General features: G+C 43.9%; 1 protein-coding gene and 1 non-coding gene across 4 annotated transcripts in view; both read left to right on the forward strand.

Moving 5' to 3' along the window:
• LOC111973879 (cytoskeleton-associated protein 5) overlaps positions 1-19770 on the forward strand; it is a 93459-nt gene that overhangs the window by 35279 nt on the left and 38410 nt on the right. For all 3 annotated transcript variants that reach the window (XM_024001321.1, XM_024001320.1, XM_024001322.1), the window contains exons 20-30: positions 242-375; positions 946-1120; positions 1511-1624; positions 1722-1850; positions 2099-2293; positions 10983-11115; positions 11470-11558; positions 12432-12548; positions 14232-14381; positions 15998-16201; positions 16839-16974. In XM_024001321.1, the coding sequence (XP_023857089.1) occupies positions 242-375; positions 946-1120; positions 1511-1624; positions 1722-1850; positions 2099-2293; positions 10983-11115; positions 11470-11558; positions 12432-12548; positions 14232-14381; positions 15998-16201; positions 16839-16974 (1576 nt within the window). The remainder of the gene's footprint in view (positions 1-241; positions 376-945; positions 1121-1510; positions 1625-1721; positions 1851-2098; positions 2294-10982; positions 11116-11469; positions 11559-12431; positions 12549-14231; positions 14382-15997; positions 16202-16838; positions 16975-19770) is intronic.
• On the forward strand, positions 16459-16567 carry LOC111975230 (small nucleolar RNA SNORD67). The gene has a single exon (XR_002878794.1). It is a non-coding gene; the product is annotated as a small nucleolar RNA SNORD67 (small nucleolar RNA).

Raw genomic sequence — 19770 nt, forward strand, 5'->3', positions numbered from 1 at the left:
CACTTGGAGTACCTGGTATGTTGTATCTATCCTTAAATGTATCTACCAAATGATGTGCCTTTTTATCAAATACTTTTGTTATTGTGAAATTGAATTATAGCCTCTTAAATGCCCAAAATATTTTCGCACTAAATATTATCAGTGCAAGAATGCCCACTTTTTATTTTACACTGTTTCCAGGCGTAACTTAGTTTCCATATTGGCTCTGTGATTGACTCATCTTGGTTCTGCTTTGTCACAGATGCAGGGCCAGACTCCCCCTGCCCCCACTAGAGGCTCCATAAAAAGGACAGGGGGGCAGGAGGAGGGAGAAGAGGCCAAGGAAGAGGGGGGTGCAGGTGACATCATGGACCTCCTGCCTCGCACTGACATCAGGTTAGCACATCAATGTACTAGAGCGGTACTTCCAACCTTATCCTCGGACCACCAGACCTTTTTGTTTTAGCTCTAAACTGGCACACCCAATTTCAATTAGTCAAGGGGTTGATCATTAGTAGACTAATTGAATTAGGTGTGCCAGTTTAAGGCTGCAACAAAATTGTGTAACATCTGGTGGTCCCTGATAAGAGGGTTGGGAAACACTGTACTAAAGAACTTCTCTAGCTTTGCAATAGCTGCTTCCGTGAGTGCATGAGTAGCACCACTTATTTAACTGTATGGGTTAGCATCACACCAGATCTAAAATTAGGTGGTGCACCTGAGTTTTTTTGTTAAGCAAACGTTTTAAAAAAATTAAAAAGCTCTGGGTAGAATGATACCAAGACTGTCAGAGGTATTGTCCTTCAGGCAGCCATTGTTCTAAGGTTAAAGTAATGTGGTGGCATTTATACTGTATTGCTTTCACAAATCCATTCTTATCAGATCAGTTCTTAGAACTGAAAGAACTGGATGCATTTCATCACGGTCAAAGAAATGGCTCTTCTGACATGTTCTCTTTCTCTGTAGTGATAAGATCACAGAGGACATGGTGTCGAAGGTGGGCGATAAGAACTGGACTATCCGTAAGGAGGGTTTGAATGAGGTGGCTGCAGTGCTCTCTGAGGCCAAGTTCATCAAGCCCAGCGTGGGAAACCTGCCCATCACACTGAAGGGACGCCTCAGTGACTCCAACAAGATCCTGGTTAGTGTTACATCCTGAGTGTTTCTCTAAATGGGAGTGTTTAAATGGGTTTACATTGCAGAGATGCGTGACCACTACCGTACCGTCACTTAGGCCTAAATGTGAATTAGTTTAGAGCAGTCTGCCCACATGTCAGTTTCCCTTCTATCTGATTGATTTGTTGCGCGATGTACTGTGACTTTAATGATAATCCGCAGCACTCACCAACATAATCTCACCAGTATAAATTGCATGCCAGAAGTGTGTGTGGGGAGTACTGCTGGGACTGTCATTTCCATGTCTCCAGAATTGACACATGAATTAAAAAATAATAATCAGTGCTTTGTCATTACTGCCTTGACTTGATCATGTGATCTGTTAAATGATTCTGTGTGCGTCTTTCTGTTTCAGGTCCAGCAGACCCTGTCGATCATGCAGCAGATGGCCACTGCCATGGGCCCTGCCCTCAAACAGCATGTCAAGACCCTGGGCATACCAGTCATCACTGTGTTGGGGGATATTAAGGTACACACGTGTCATAAACATCCCTTCTCTCTATCACAGACTGAAACGCGCGCACACACGTATGGTCAAACCCACACTTCTCATTGTCTTTCCTCAGAACACAGTGCGTGCTGCGGCCATGGCCACCCTGAACTCCTGGGTGGAGCAGACTGGTATGAAGGAGTGGCTGGAAGGAGAAGAGCTGTCTGAAGAGCTGAAGAGGGAGAATCCTTTCCTCAGACAGGAGGTGTGTGTGGGGGAAGGGGGTGGGTGTTATGGATAGGGTTTGTGATTTGAAGATTTTAGTACACATCATGATGTCAGTATAACAGCTGTTACATTTGTTGCCCTGTATTTCTTATTTGCAGCAAGTCATTTCAAAGGGAATGGTCAGAGGCGCCCTTTAAAACAGTCTGTTAAAGAAAATTGGCCAAACTCTTTCATTTTAAAGCTTGAGTGACACCTGATTCAATCTCCCGCTCCTTCCTCCCTCAGGTGCTTGGCTGGCTGGCAGTGCATCTGCCCACCATGCGCTCAGTGCCCTCTGATCTTATGCTGTGTGTACCCCCCCTGTTCGGCTGCCTGGAGGACCGCAACGTTGACGTAAGGAAGCGAGCCCAGGATGTCCTGCCTATCTTCATGATGCACCTGGGCTTCGACAAGATGAACAAGGCCACAGGCAAACTGAAGGTAGGGGACTAAGGAGATCAACTGTGCATGTCTTGTTTTTATTCTACTGTATGTACAGTGTATTTGGAAAGTATTCAGACCCCGTCACTTACTCTAAAATTGAATAAATTGCTTTTTACACACACTACCCCATAATGACAAAGCGAAAACAGGTTTTTAGACATTATTGCAAATAAAATAAATACCTTATCGAAATGGAGATCAGGTGCGTTCTGTTTCTATTGATCATCCTTGATGTTTTTACAACTTGATTGGAGTCCACCTGTGGTAAATTCAATTGATTGGACATGATTTGGAAAGGCACACCTTTCTATATAGTGTCCCACAGTTGACAGTGCATGTCAGAGCAAAAACCAAGCCATTAGGTCGAAGGAATTGTCTGTAGAGCTTCGAGACTGGATATTGTCATGGCACAGATCTGGGGGAGGGTAGAAAAAAATGTCTGCAGCATTGAATGTCCCCAACAACACAGTGGCCTCCATTCTTAAATGGAAGATGTTTGGAACCACCACGGCTCTTCATAGAGCTGGCTGTCCGGCCAAACTGAGCAATCAGGGGGAGGGCCTTGTCAGGGAGGTGACCAAGAAKCCGATGGTCACTCTGACAGAGATCCAGAGTTCCTCTGTGGAGATGGGAGAACATTCCAGAAGGACAAACATCTCTGCAGCACTCCACCAACCAGGCCTTTATGATAGTGGCCAGACGGCAGCCACTCTTCAGTAAAGGCACATGAGAGCCCGCTTGGCATTTGCTAAAAGGCACCTAAAGACTCTCAGACAATGGCAACAAGATTCTCTGGTCTGATGAAACCAAGATTGAACTCTTTGGCCCGAATGCCAAGAAACCTGGCACCATCCCTACGGTGATGCATGGTGGTGGTGGCAGCATCATACTGTGGGGATGTTTTTCAGCAACAGGGACTGGGAGACGAAGGGTCGAGGGAAAGATGAAAGGAGCAAAGTACGGAAGTCCTTGATGAAACCGTGCTCAGGACCTCAGACTGGGGCAAAGGTTCACCTTCCAACAGGACAACGACCCAAATCACACAGCCACGAGAACGTAGGAGTGGCTTCGGGAGAAGTCTCTGAATCTCGAGTTGCCGAGCCAAAGCCCGGACTTGTACCCGCTCGAACATCTCTGGAGAGACCTGAAAATAGCGGTGCAGTGATGCTCCACGTCCAACCTGACACAGCTTGAGAGGCTCTGCAGAGAAGAATGGGAGAAGTTTCTCACCTGTGTCATACCCAAGAAGACTTGAGGCTGTAATCGCTGCCAAAGGTGCTTTAACTTCTCTGCGCTACGGATCCCTTTAGCGGGATCATTTTCCTAAACAACCGCTGATTTGCAGGGCGCAAAATATTACTAAAAATAGTTATAATCATGCAATCACAAGTGAAATATACCAAAACACAGCTTAGCTTGTTGTTAATCTACCTATCGTGTCAGATTCTGAAAATATGCTTTGCAGCGAAYGCAATCCAAGCTTTTGTGAMTATCAATCAATGCTAGAACAGCATTCTTATTCTTAAGAGCTAGCCCCAAATTAGCATGGTCACGAAAGTCAGAAAAGCAATACAATTAATCGCTTACCTTTGATAATCTTCGGATGTTTGCACTCACGAGACTCCCAGTTACACAACAAATGTTATTTTTGTTAGATAAATATTACTTTTATAACAAAAAAACGCCATTTGGGTTGCGCGTTATGTTCAGAAAAACAAAGCCTCGTTCCGTTCGACGAAAATTCCAAAAAGTATCCGTAATGATCGTAGWAACACGTCAAATGTTTTTTATAATCAATGCTCAGGTTGTTTTTCACAAACATAATCAATAATATTTCAACCGGACCGTAACCTATTCAATAAAAGAGAGAAAGAAAATGGAGAGCTACCTCTCTTGCGCGCAGGAACTAATCAAATGACACCTGACTAGTTTTGAAAGATCTTGCTAATTTTTCAAAATAAAAGCCTGAAAATGTCTAAAGCCTGATCACAGCCTGAGGAAGCCATTGGAAAAAGAATCTGGTTGATACCACTTTAAATGGAAGAAAGACGGGCCAGGAAACACAGATAAAAAAATAAAAAAAACACTTCCGAGTGTGATTTTCGCCTGCAGAATCAGTTTTGTTATACTCACAGACAATATTTTGACAGTTTTGGAAACTTTGGAGTGTTTTCTATCCTAATCTGTAAATTATATGCATATTCTACGATCTGGACCTGAGAAATAGTCAGTTTACCTTGGGAACGTTATAAAAAAAAATATATATATCTGACCCCTAGCGTCAAGAGGTTAAACAATGTGATATTTCAGGTATCATTATGGGGTATTGTGTGTAGATTGAGAGGGGGGGGGGGGGTATTTAAGACATTTTAGAATAAGGCTGTAATGTGGGAAAAGTATTGCTTTCTGATAGCACTCTACGTGGATGTGCAATACTGACCATGGATTTTGGACAAATTCTTTGGATATTTTAAGTACATTCAGTTCTTCTCTCCATTGGTGTGATCTGTGTTATCACTTCCTGGTTAGGGGGATTGTCAATACAGGGATACAAAGTATGGGGTGTAATTTCCTGACATAGTTTAGGTCCTCTCAACCCCTTAGAAGGKAATGTAAATGCCAATAAATACAGATATTGTGAGGGATTACCTTCAACCTATGGTGAATCATTTTCTATCCTGATGGGAGGCTTCTCTTCCAGGATAAATGCCCCCATCCACAGGGCACSAGTGCTCACTGACTCGTTTGATGAGCACACAAATGATGTATACCATGGCACTCTCACCAGATCTTCACCCAATTGTACATTCTGCAGCGGCACCTGAAAAGGTGTAGGGCTGGGCAATATGAACACCATACTTAAGATGGCGCCGGAGAAAAAGGCTGACGTTTTACGTGTTCCTATCCAATAGTGTTTTTTTTTTTGTTAGATTCTTTGCATTTAAATTTTTTAAACTTATTTTGTAAATAATGTTGCTGCTACTGACTGAAAATAACTTCTGGACATCAGAACTGCGATCACTCAGCACAATCTGGCAGAATCCTTTTTTTCCTTTAACGAGCCCGCCGTGAATGACAGTTCTTTCCCGGGAGCAGGCCCAGATCCCCGTCATTTGTGTGAAGAGAAGGTGGAGAACAAGGGGCCGTAGGGGATCAAATAAATCCCTACTGCATTCCGCTAGCAAACGTGCAATCTTTGGAAAATAAAATTGATAACCCACGCGGAAGATTAAACTACCAACGGTTCATTTAAAACCCATAATATCTATGCTTCACTGAGTCGTGGCTGAACGACGACACTATCAACATACAGCTGGATGGTTATATGATGCACCGGCAGGATAGAACAGCGGTGTCTGGTAAGACGAAGGGCAGCGGAGTATTTATTTTTCTATATAACAGCTGGTGCACAATATCTAAAAGTCTCGGGGTATTACTCGGCTGAGGTAGTATCATCAGCTGTAGACCACACGATCTACCTAGTTTTCATAATTTTTCATTGCTGTCTACATACCACCATAGACTGAAGCTGGCACTAAGACCGCACTCGATGAGCTGTATTCCACCATAAGCAAACAGTAACGCTCACCCAGAGCCGGCGCTCCTAGTGGCCGGCGACTTAAACCAGATTCAAGTTTCCTGCATTTAACTAATTTCTATCAGCATGTTAAATGTGCAACCAGAGGGCAAAAGAACTCTAGACCACCTTTACTCCACACACACAGAAGCATACAAAGCTCTCCCTCGCCCTCCATTGGGAAAATCTGACAATTCTATGCTTCTGATTCCTGCTTACAAGCAAAAATTAAAGCAGGAAGCACCTGTGACTTGATCAATAAAAAAAAAGTGGTCAGGTGAAGCAGATGTTAAGCTACAGGACTGTTCCGCTAGCACAGACTGGAATTTGTTCCGGGATTCTTCCCATGCCGTTGAGTACACCACATCAGTCATTGGCTTCATCAATAAGTGCATCGACGACATCGTCCCCACAGTGACCATACGTATATACCCCAACCAGAAGCCATGGATTACAGGCAACATCTGCACTGAGCTAAAGGGTAGAGCTGCCGCTTTCAAGGAGCGGGACTCTAACCCGGAAGCTTATAAGAAATCCCGCTAAGTCCTCCGACCCATCAAACAGGTAACGCGTCAATACAGGGCTTACATGCTGACCAGACCGGACACATCGCGTGCGCGAGCGTTTCAAAATATATGTAGAAATACATGTTAATTATTATCAATTATTGCACCCACACTGCTCACGCGTGCCAACAAGCGTCTGCGATGCCAAGGGCTAAAGTAGAACTCCTTTCTATTTCTGACGCAGATCGCGCTGAAAGTCCTGCCTCATCGGTTTATAGAAGCAGGTACCCATGTGCCATCTCCTCATTGGTTATACCCACGTGGGTGATTGAAAGACAAACTATTTTGCCGGTCGTCGTGGTAATACTATGAAAGTTTAGATGCCGATCATCATATAAGTTCTGGAAGGAGGAGAAATGACTAGAAACGATTCGGTTGGCCGTTTTATGTGTGGATTAATTGTCGGAGTAGAGGACCTTGTGCATTTCAGGTAAAATAACAACTCAATGTTTATATCCCTGGACAAATTAGCTAGTAACAGCAAGCTAGTTAAATAAGACAAATTAGCTAGCAAGTGCAAGCTAACTAGCTAAGTTGCCATACATGTTTAATGCTTTTCGACCTGTCTCCAAATTAATGTCATTGGTTCAGAGTTTGTTCTGACATTTTAACCTGCGTGTCATGATCGCGTTTGGTGTAGGGGGACAAAATACATTTATGCACGATAGCGCACGCGTGGCAGCCGGTTTTGGTTCCGTGTAAGATGGCTCTGACGCTCGTCGGATGTGGCAGGGCTTGCAAACCATTAGTCTACAAAGGGAAGCACAGCCAAGAGCTGCCCAGTGACAAAAGCCTACCAGACGAGCTAAAGTACTTCTATGCTCGCTTCGAGGCAAATAACACTGAAACGTGCATGAGAGCACCAGCTGTTCCCGGAAGACTGTGATCACGCTCTCCACAGCCGACGTAAGACCTTCGAACAGGTCAACATTCACAAGGCCGCCGGGCCAGACGGATTACCAGGACGTGTACTGTACGCATGGGCTGACCAACTGGCAAGTATCTTCACTGACATTTTCAACCTCTCCCTATCCGAGTCTGTAATGCCAATATGTTTCAAGCAGACCACAATAATTCCTGTGACCAAGAACACGAAGGTAACCTGCCTAAAATGTATTTTATATATATCTTTCCTACCTTTATTTAACCAGGTAGGCTAGTTGAGAACAAATTCTCATTTACAACTGCGACCTGGACAAGATAAAGAAAAGCAGTTTGACACACACACAACACAGTTACACATGGAATAAACAGTCAATAATACAGTAGAAAAAGTATATATAGTGTTCAAATGAGGTAAGATAGGGGAGGTAAGGCAGTAAATGGGCCATGGTGAAGTAATTACCATATACCAATTAAACACTGGTGTGATAGATGTGCTGACGATGAATGTGCAAGTAGAGATACTGGGGTGCAAAGGAGCAAGATAAATAAATACAGTATGAGCATGAGGTAGTTGGAATCMGCTATGTGCAGTGATCTGTGAGCTGCTCTGACAGCTGGTGCTTAAAGCTAGTGAGGGAGATGTGAGTCTCCAGCTTCAGTGATTTTTGCAGTTCGTTCCAGTCATTGGCAGCAGAGAACTGGAAGGAAAGGAGGAATTGGCTTTGGGGGTGACCAGTGAGATATACCTGCTGGAGCACGTGCTACGGGTGGGTGCTGCTATGGTAACCAGTGAGCTGAGATGAGGCGGGGCTTTACCTAGCAAAGACGACRTGGAGCCAGTGGGTTTGGCGACGAGTATGAAGCGAGGGCCAGCCAATGAGAGCGTACAGGTCACAGTGGTGGGTAGTATATGGGCCTTTGTTGACAAAATGGATGGCACTGATAGACTGCATCCAATTTGTTGAGTAGAGTGTTGGAGGCTATTTTGTAAATMACATCGCAGAAGTCGAGAATTGGTAGGATGGTCAGTTTTACGAGGGTATGTTTGGCAGCATGATTGAAGGAAGCTTTGTGACGCGTAGCACTCACGTCTAGCCATGAAGTGCTTTGAAAGGCTGTTCATGGCTCACATCAACACTATTATCCCAGAAACCCTAGACCCACTCCAATATGCATACCGCCTTAACAGATCCACAGATGATGCAATCTCTATTTCACTCCACACTGCCCTTTCCCAGCTGGACAAAAGGAACACCTATGAGTGTTATTCATTGACTACAGCTCAGCGTTCAACACCATAGTACCCTCAAAGCTCATCACTAAGCTAAGGACCCTGGGACTTAACACCTCCCTCTGCAACTGGATCCTGAACTTCCTGATGGGCCACCCCCCAGGTGAAAAGGGTAGGTAACCCATCCGCCACGCTGATCCTCAACACGGGCTCCTCGGGTGCGTGCTCAGTCCCCTTTCTTTACTCCCTGTTCACTGATGACTGCACGGCCAGTCACGACTCCAACACATCAAGTTTGCCGATGACACAACAGTGGTAGGCCTGATCAACGACGAGACAGCCTATAGGGAGGAGGTAAGACCTGGCTCTGTGGTGCCAGGACAACCTCTCCCTCAGTGTGATCAAGATAAAGGAGATGATCGTGGACTACAGGAAAAAGAGGGCTGAGCACGCCCCCATTCTCATCGACAGGGCTGTAGTAGATCAGTTTGAGAGCTTCAAGTTCCTTCGTGTCCACATCACCAACAAACTAACATGGTCCAAGACCGTCGTGAAGAGGGCACGACAACCTATTCCCCCTCAGGAGACTGAAACATTTTTGGCATGGATCCTCAAAAAGTTCTACAGCTGCACCATCGAAAGCATCCTGACTGGTTGCATCACTGCCTTGTATGGCCACTGCTCGTCCTCCGACCGCAAGGCATTAGAGGGTAGTGCYTACGGGGCCCAGTACATCACTGGGGCCAAGCTTTCTGCCATCCAGGACCTCTATACCAGGTGGTGTCAGAGGAAGGCCCTAAAAATTGCCAAAGACTCCAGCCAACCTAGTTATAGACTGGTCTCTCTGCTACCGCATGGCAAGCGGTACCAGAGCACGACGTCTAGGTACAAGTGGCTTCTAAACAGCTTCTACGCCCACGCCAAAAGACTCCTGAACATCTAATCAAATGGTTACCCAGTTGCGTTGCCTCCCCCCTCTTTTACACAGCTGCTACTGTTATCTATGCATAGTCACTTTAATAACTCTACCTACATGTAAATATTACCTCGACTAACCGGTGCCCTCGCACATGGACTCTGTACCGGTACCCCCCTGCATATAGTCTCGCTATTAAAATTTTACTGCTGCTCTTTAACTACTTGTTACTTTTTATTTCTTATTTAAAAATATTAATGTTTAACTGCTTTTTTGGTTAGGGGCTCGTAAGTAAGCATTTCACTCTGCTCTACACCTGTTGTGTTTGGCACATGTGACTAAATTTGATTTGTCTAATTATTTTGAATGAATGTTTTACGCGATATTCCAAATGCCTGTATCGCAAGAATCAAGGGTACTTTTTTTATGAGCGCTTGTCTGCTTGTTCTCATGTTATATTTTCTACATTGTAGAATAATAGTGAAGACATCAACTATGAAATGACACATGGAATCATGTAGTAACCAAATAAATATAATTTGAGTTTCTTCAAAGTAGCCACCCATGACGACTGCTTTGCACACTCTTGACCTTCTATCAAACAGATTCATGACGTAGTCACCTGAAATGCATTTAAATTAACAGGTGTGCCTTAAAGTTATTTGGGCCATTTCTTTCCTTAATGCGTTTGAGCTAATCAGTTCGGTAGGGGTGGTATACAGATGATGGCCCTATTTGGTACAAGATCAAGTCCATATTATGGCAAGTAAGCGAAGAGAAATGGTCAGTTAGTCTGGAAAATATTAAGTACTTTTTAAGTTTCTTCAAGTGCAATTGCAAAACCAAAGCGCAATGATACTGCCTCTCATGAGGACTGCCACAGGAAAGAAAGACCCAGAGTTACCTGTGCTGCAGTGGATAAGTTCATTAGTTACCAGCCTGAAATTGCAGCCCAAATAAGTGTTTCACAAGGCTCAAGTAAGACACCTCTCAAATCAACTGTTCAGAGGAGACTGCGTGAATCAGGCCTTCATGGTCAAATTGCTGCAAACAAATTTCTACTCAAGGACACCAGTAAGAAGAGGAGACTTGCTTGGGCCAAGAAACACGAGCAATGGACATGAGACCGGTGGAAAGCTGTCCTTTGGTCTGAGTCCAAATGACATTTTTGGTTCCAACTGCTGTGTCTTTGAGACTTAGTTAAGTGAACGGCTGATCTCTGCACGTGTGGTTCCCACTGTGAAGCATGGAGGTGTGATGGTGTGGCAGTGCTTTGCTGGTGACATTGTCTGATTTATTTAGAATTCAAGGCAGACTTAACCAGCATGGCTACCACACCATTCTGTAGCGATACGCCATCCCATCTGGTTTGTGTGACTACAACACCCTATCAAGACAATGTTGGCGTGTCCTTTATTTTGGCAGTTACCTGTATCTTTAAATCCACTCCCAATATGCTTGCGATTAACACTGTCTTGAAGTTAATTGATGATAATACATTTCTTCTCTAGCCTGCCTCTAAGGACCAGGTGGTTGCCATGCTGGACAAGGCCAGGGATGTGATGCCTGCTAAATCAGCTGGTCCTGCTAAAGCTGCCCCCACCAAGCCTGTATCCAGCGTCCACCCAGCCAAAGCCCTTGCAGGTGGGTTCACGTACAGCACTAAAGGAATTATATAATCCAGGGAGAGGGGTAAAAGGCGGACGGAATGAGGTCMTGGTGAATTACGTGATTGTTTAATTTTTCTTTATGCTGCCTTAGTTTCATTTTGAAGTACTAATGTGGCCCTCGAGCATTGATGTTGGCCATCCCTGAGCAAAAAGTAGAAATTGATTCGCTTTCTTTCCTTCAATCCAGACCTCAAATATAGCTAACACTAAAAGCAAAGCAAAACGACTCAACTTGTACTGACCCATAGGCATCTCTAACAAATTGCCTTTTTTTTTTGGTGCGAAAAGCCTCTTTAAATCCATGTTTCTCTCCCTCGCATCCCCTTAGCTTTGAGCAAAACCCAGGGTCCCATTGAAGAATATGCAGTTGCCGACCCAAAGAAAGCCAAGCCAGGGGCACTACCGGCCAAAGGAAAGGTGAGTGAGTCAAAGCTGTTCTCGTGTTCGCCATTTTAGGAGCGTCACCAATATCCATGTTTGTGTTACATGTACTGTACCTCATGTCTCATAGTTTGATCATGGTGCTAGAACATGCCAAAGTTCCACTTTAATTCTCCCTTGGATGATGGCCACCTAGGCAGTATGCTTGTTTTATATTGATCATAGAAGTATTAATCAACAATTTATTTTTTGAAGAATCAGTCAGTTAAGACTGTGGTCATCCAGAATGGAGGGATTTCTTTACAATGTTTATTAGGGCACGCTGTAGCAAATCTAGCATTTGTTGTACTACAAGTCCAGGTACCATCAGTTTTATCAGTTATGTTCCATTTCATGCCAAATGAACACGACCCTGGTGTTTTGTGTGGCTAGTGGAGGTCTCAGGAGTTGAACTCCACCCTAAACAGCAGCAGGAGCTCCAACGGGAGCAATAACACCAGCCTGGACACGGAGCCTAGTGCCAGTCAAGCTAAAGGCTCAGCCAGGGGGAATAACTGTAAACAGCAGGTACCTCAGGCCTCTGCCTGAAAGGAAATGCACTTGTAAGGGTACTCGTACTATCTGCTACTGTTGATGACATGCATGTTTCTTTTCGACAGGAACATGGTTTTCTTTTTATGGCACACACACTGCCATTAATGGAATCGTGCACACAAACCTCCACCACGATCATCTCTCTTTTTCCAGGCACACAGTGTTAGAGGTGGACTCACAACTGTGCTTATTTGTTGCGTTCTTGCCTATTAATCAACTGTTCTCCCCCCCCCAATTCCTTTAAGGGTCAGTTTCCAGTCCCCCATCGCTCTGCTTTGATGCTCCTTTGAACCTATATCCCCCACCTCTCTCCAGGCTGCTGCTGGGAAGAAGCCCTTGGGTAAGGGTAAAGAGGAGGACAAGTCTGGTCCCATCTTCACCATGGTGCCCAACGGCAAGGATCTGCGTGTCAAAGACGAGAAGAACTTGAAGGTGTGTATGTAATAGGGCTGTCCCCGACCCCAAAAAAGATCTTGGTCGACCGAGAGTCGTCTGTTCTTTCAACTAATCGATTTGGTCAATTTTTWAACATTTTCCAGAGACACACCCTGTGTTTTTAATAACTATATGTACTGAGCTTGTTTGGTGAAATAATTAAGACCCAAATGACTCGAGGGAGCCAAAGAACAAGAGCCTTTTATTTTTCTGGTTTGCTTAATGTTCAATTGGTTTGTCTTATTCGTTGTCAAACTATTGTATGCAAACCGCTGTTTACAGTTTGCGTTCCATTTTATTTGGTGTCATCCTTTACATCAATGAAATGCTGCTGTACTGCAGACCTTTAGACATTTTGTCTTAAGTAGACCTTATAAACAACTACCGTATTTACCGGTAGGTAAGTCTTAGGCTACAATTAGGCTAATTTGTGTGTGCCGTCTACAAAAAAAAATCTGGTTGGTTCAGCAAAAGGACGTTGGCCACGAGCAGCACCACAGATCTTGAGATGAGCGAGATGCAAGAATTCGCTCTGTCATTCACAGCTTGGTTAGCCAGGGCACCAAAACAGCAGAAGTTGATCATCGTGCCCACTATGCTGTTTACTTTCTGCATCTACGTCATATCGCTGAGTGCCTTTAAATGAAAGTGAATGTTGGGCATTAATGTTAATACACTGTACAAAAATATAAATGCACCATGTAAAGTCTTGGTTTCATGAGCTTATTTCTCAAATTGTGCACACATTTGTTTAAATCCCTGTTGGTGAGCATTCCTTTGCCAAGATAATCCATCGACCTGACATGTGTGGCATTTCAAGAAGTTGATTAAACAGCACGACCATTTCACAGGTGCACCTTGTGCTGGGGGCAATGAAAAGCSACTCTAAAATGTGCAGTTGTCACACAACACAATGCCACAGATATTTTAAGGGAATGTGCAATTGGCATGCTGACTGCAGGGATGTCCAGTGTATTGAATGTTAATTTCTCTACATTACGCCGCCGCCTCCGTTTCGGAACATTTGGTAGTGCGTCCAACCGGCCTCACAACCGCAGGCCCACGTGTATGGCGTTGTGTGGMCGAGCGGTTTGCTGAGTTCCCCGCGGTAGGGTTTTGCTATGGGCAGGAATAAACTCTGGTCAACTAACATCTAGGGCAATTTGAATGCGGAGATACCGTGACACGATCCAGAGCTACATTGTGATGCCCTTTTTTTTGTGTGTCTGACCAGATGCATATCTATATTCCCAGTTGTGAAATCCATAGATTAGAGCCTAATGAATTCATTTTAGTTGACGGATTTAATGTTTGATTTTATTTTTGTTTACTATAGTAAACCATACAATTCTGAAAACACATTTATAAAATAATATACTAATTAGATTTGCACCTTTTGTTCTTACATAATATAACCATATACAATTTCAATAGCACATGTCTTGGTGTGCCATCCCTGCGTCTTCTGCAATGGCTTATTCAGTTGGCTGAGACAGGCGCAACTCAGATGGGTGTCTTGTGCCTAAAATATTTCCAATGCCTGTCAATTAAATGGGGTTAGTCCTAGTGTGTGCGCATCTATGGGCAAAAGTGCTTGGTGGTGAATTTTCAGAAGTGTAGTTCACGTTTGCCATTTGAGTAAACTGTGTGTGAGTTAAATCTATCCCCTGTGTGTTGTAGACGCTAAAGTGGAACTTTGGGTCTCCTCGCGATGAGTATGTGGAGCAGCTTAAAGTTCAGATGGCTCCCTGTGTGGCTAAGTGGCTTCAGGAGGAACTCTTCCACCATGACTTCCAGCACCACATCAAGGCCATCAACTCCATGATAGAGGTGAGACCATATGCGTACATAGACTTCTAGTACCAACTCTGTGCTTTCACAGCCATAACAGGTGAGCTGACCCAGTTATAGTAGAATTTGTGAATGATGAGTTGCACCCTTAGTCAGGGGGCTGGTAGCAGGGGCACAGGTGTCTCGTACCTCTGGGGACACCAATGTGCACATGGGCTCACCCCCCATACACAAAGTGAGGTCCATACAAACGTTTTATTTTTTTTGAGATTGGTGTGGAAGGACTTGCCTGCACAGAGCTCTGACCTCAACCCCATCGATCACCTTCCGATGCGAACCACCTTTGGTGATGTGCCTGACCTCAGTAATGCTCTTGTGGCTGACTGGAAGCAAGTCCCCGCAGCAATGTTTCATCATATAGTGGAATACCTTCCCAGAAGAGTGAATGCTGTTATAGCAGCAAAGTGGGGAACAACTTCAGATTAATGCCTATGATTTTGGAATGGCATGTTCGACCAGCATGTGTCCACATACTTTTGGTCATGTAGTGTATTTCGAAATGCCAACGATATAATTTTCAATATAATGTTTAAAAGCTAATGTAGTMTAACGCCACTGCTTTTAACTATGAAGTATGTATAACTAAGACATCTAAGGTGTCAAATGTATATGCCACTCGCGTTCCAGCTTTGCATTGGTTTTGCTAGCTAAGGGGCTAGATGTCAAGATCACGCTTCTTGGTTACAGCAGAGACAATTCTAGGCTGAGGACCAGTCTGAATAGCTAACATTCTACTCCTTCTAATGGCAGAAAGGCCAGTCTCTTTGGCAATCTCCAAATACGAACATTCTATCATTAATGAGCTCGGAGTTGATCCTGATTCGATAATCCTCACCGCTTTCCTTCAATCACAACAATTATTCAAGTATTGGTACGCTAACTTTTTTGTCTCCGTAGAAAACGTTAATATCTGGTTTGCTAAGCAAATTTTTTTTTTTTTTATCCAGTCGGTCAAAAATAACTAATGTAAATTCCCAAACTAAATAAATACAGCAATTCCAGCCACAACCTCAAAATACAACTAAATGCTTATTTTTGACTTTGTTATAATTGGAATTATAGAAACACAGCATGGCAGCAACACATGACAACATGGTAGAAACATGGCAGCAGCACAAAACAGGGTAAAAACAATGTTGGGCACAGACAACAAAACAAAGGGCAATAAGGTAGAGATGACAATACATCACGCAAAGCAGTGATTTAATCTAGCATTGGTAGAATGGTCATCAGGGTTAGTTTGGCAGCTGGGGTGAAAGAGGAGCGATTACGATAGAGGAAACCAAGTCTAGATTAGATTTAATTTAATACTAAAATATGCCATTTAGCAGGACATTTTATCCAAAGCGACTTACAGTAGTGAGAGCATACCTTTCATACTGGTCCCCTGTGGAATCTAACTCACCACCCTGGTACAAGTGCCATGATTCACCAACTGAGCCACACATGATTTCCATAGTACTTGATGAATAGTAGGAAATAACCAGTATAAACATCATGGTGACCCTACCTTCATTTTGGAAGCAATCCTACATGTGTGAATGAATAAAGTTAACCCTCTACCTTTCTCTCTCCTCCCATCATCCCTTGTGTAGTGTCTGGAGGAGGAACACGAGGCAACGGTGGCCTGCCTAGACCTGGTCCTGAAGTGGTACACTCTGCGCTTCTTTGACACAAACACCAGTGTGCTGATGAAGGCCCTGGAATACCTGAAGCTCCTTTTCCTCAGCCTCAGCAAGCACAACTACCACCTCAGTGAACAGGAGGCCAACTCCTTCATCCCCTACCTCGTCCTCAAGGTCCATCACTGGGGGATCAAGGCTATGTCCCAAATTACACCCAATACCTATATAGTGCACTACTTTTACCAGAGCCCTATGGGCCCTGGTCAAAAGTAATGTGCTACATGGCGAATAGGGTGGCGTTTGAGACTCAACCTGTGTTTCACTGATAACTTTTTCACGCTGAGCGGTACTGTGCTGGTATGGGTATAGATCTGTTATATACTATAAGGGGTTGTTTATTCGCTACCAACATATGTAATTAGCTGTGGTGGGGTGTGAGTGATAAATTACAATGTCGTGGCGCTGGTTGCAGTGGCACAGGCGTCTCGTCCCGCACTTCGCTGGAGACTCACCATGTGAACAGGAGCCATCTGACTCACCCCCACCACCACCCCAAAAAATATTTCAAGTTAATCAWCTCTAATCTGACAATTATTCCTACAATTGGGCAGCACACAATTGGCCCAGTGTTGTCCGGGTTTGGCCGGTGTAGACTGTCATTGTAAGTAAGAATATGTTCTTATCTGACTTGCCTATTTAAATAGGAGAGGGGGAAACAGTCCCAGATTGCAGTTGAACTGCCCTGACTGGTCTTTAACTCTAACCCTCCTGAGTGTTTACTTATTTGTTTGCTCTGTTGCCCCCCCCTCAGGTGGGGGAGTCTAAAGACGTGGTTAGGAAGGACGTGCGAGCCATCATGGGCATGCTGTGTAAGGTCTACCCTGCCAGCAGGATGTTCCCTTTTCTCATGGAGGGAACCAAATCCAAGAACTCCAAACAGAGAGCCGGTGAGATGACATAATACTCTGGGCATGGAATGAGAGCATCACCCCTTGTATTAGAATGTTTCTCTAGCTTTATCTGTATTTTGGTCTTGTAAGTCTTTCTAGAATGTATTAAGACACTGGGTACATACGACATCTGGCTTAAACCACCGGGTTAAACCTTATGGAACTTCTTTGGGCATGCGCAGTTTTATTTCCGTTAACAGGATGTGATCGAATATCTTCAGTACCTTGCTCATCATTCCACACACATGCATGCTTTCATGACCTAATTGTTTGCGTCGATAACAACTGGCCTGGTGGCTCACTGTGGGGAGGGTGTCTAATGGCTGCAGAATATTTTCGCAGCTTGAATCTCAAATGAGTTTTTTWAACTTTCTGATGTATACGGAACAAAAATAAATGCAATATGCAACAATTTCAAATATTTTACTGAGTTACAATTCATATTCATCGTTCTGCCCCTGAACAAGACAGTTAACCCACTATTCCTAGGCCATCATTGAAAATAAGAATTTGTTCTTAATTGACTTGCCTAGTTAAAGGTAAAATTTATAAAATAAGGAAATCAGTCTATTGAAACAATACATTTATTAGGACCTAATCTATTGATTTCTCATGACTGGAAATAATTATGCATCTGGTCACAGTATATATAAAAATAAAAATGTGCCTCGGATCTCATGGTATCTCTGTGCATTAAAATTCCCATGGATAAAWTTTTTAATTGTGTTCGTAGTTTATACGCTGACAGACATGGCAGCTTTGCTTCTAGCTTCTAAGCAGTACTGTAATTTCTGGACTATTAAGCGCACCTGAATATAAGCCGCACCCACTGAATAAAAAAAATAAAAAAAAGATGTATTTTGTACATAAATAAGCCGCACATGTCTATAAGCCGCAGGTGCCTACCGGGCCCTCATGCTGTCCAACACGAGCAATGCCTTGTTCTTGTGAAAGAATCCTCCCGGTCGCTTGCCGTAACACTCCGTATGCCATTCATGCATTAGGCCTTCCGTCATCTAACCTTTCTTGTTGACTTTCACAACAATTCCTCTTGGGAATTTTCTTTTGGCATCGTCATGCGTTTGACTTTTTCCTCGTAGTCGGGAGGGAGCTGCTGACAGACTCGTCCGTACCCTGATGGACAGGCCTTTACGTCTCAAATCTTAGACGCCACGATGGTCCACCTCTAAAATCCTCAAACTTCATTGCGGTGGCGATTGTTTTGGCTTTCAGTCGGATTAARGTTTTCTACGGAGACAAAAAAGTTAGCGTACCAATACTTGAATAATTGTTGTGATTGAAGGAAAGCGGTGAGGATTATCGAATCAGGATCAACTCCGAGCTCATTAATGATAGAATGTTCATATTTGGAGATTGCCAAAGAGACTGGCCTTTCTGCCATTAGAAGGAGTAGAATGTTAGCTATTCAGACTGGTCCTCAGCCTAGAATTGTCTCTGCTGTAACCAAGAAGCGTGATCTTGACATCTAGCCCCTTAGCTAGCAAAACCAATGCAAAGCTGGAGCGCGAGTGGCATATAAATTTGACCTCGGCCGTCTGCTCTCTGTGTGTTGACCCTGTCTTCAAGCTCATTTTCTAGTTCGGGCCATCTGCTTTTCTTCCCTCTGAAAGCTTTTGTTGTCTTTTTGCACTGAATCAGTTCCTCACGCTGCTGTTTCCAACGTCTTATCATCGACTCATTAAGGCCAAGCTCCCGTGCAGCAGCTCTATTTCCTTTTCCAACAGCCAGATCGATCGCCTTCAAKTTGAAAGCTGCATCATATGCATTTCTCCGTGTCTTTGCCATGATGAGGGTGACAAAATGACTACCGTAATCAGAATGATGGGAYGTTTGAGCGCGCTCGATTTACATCACATTGTGACGGTGCTCAGTTTTTTGGCGGCATGAATCTTGTGAAAGCGGGAAAAATCCATAAATTAGCTGCGTCATTGTATAAGCCGCGAGGTTCAAAGCGTGGGAAAAAGTAGCGGCTTATAGTCCGGAAATTACGGTATTTTGTTTGTTTTATTATATTACTAGCCCAGCAAATGTTTTGTTATTAAATACAGACGGAAAGATCTTTTGGAGATCAGAGCGGTAGTAACTCACCAGCATTACGACCAGGAATATGACTTTCCTAAATTGGATCCTTTATTCGTACCCCCCGAGACAATTGAAATTATACCAGAGGCTGCTCCTAGACGCCATCTGTGGAGAAGAGGTATTCGGAGTGGATTTCTAGTCTGACTCGAGGCATGCACACATCCACCGCTTCCGAGTATATTACTCACTAAAGTTCAGTCTCTGCACAATAAAGCAGATGAGCTCAGGGCGAGGATCTCCTTCCAGAGAGACATCAGGGATTGTAACATACTCTGTTTCACAGAAACATGGCTCTCTCGGGATATACTCTCCACGTCCATACAGCCAGCTGAGTTCTCAGTACATCGCGCAGAAAGGAAAAATAAACTCTCCAGGAATAAGAAACGCCGTGGTGTATGTTTAATGATTAACTACTCATGGTGTGATTGTGATAACATACAGAAACTCAGGTCATTTTGTTCACCCAACCTAGAATACCTCACAATCAAATGCTGGCCGTAATACCTCCCAATTGAATGCTCTTCGGTTATAGTCAGCCGTGTATATTTCCTCGCCGATACCACGACTGCCCTCAAGGAACTACACTGTACTGAAACCACATAACCTGAGGCCGCGTTTATTGTAGCTGGGGATTTTAAACAAAGCAAATTTGCGGAAAGCGCTATCCAAGTTCTACCAACACATTGACTG

The sequence above is a fragment of the Salvelinus sp. IW2-2015 genome, linkage group LG15 (genome assembly GCF_002910315.2).
Source record: "Salvelinus sp. IW2-2015 linkage group LG15, ASM291031v2, whole genome shotgun sequence".
Taxonomy (NCBI): Eukaryota; Metazoa; Chordata; class Actinopteri; order Salmoniformes; family Salmonidae; genus Salvelinus; species Salvelinus sp. IW2-2015.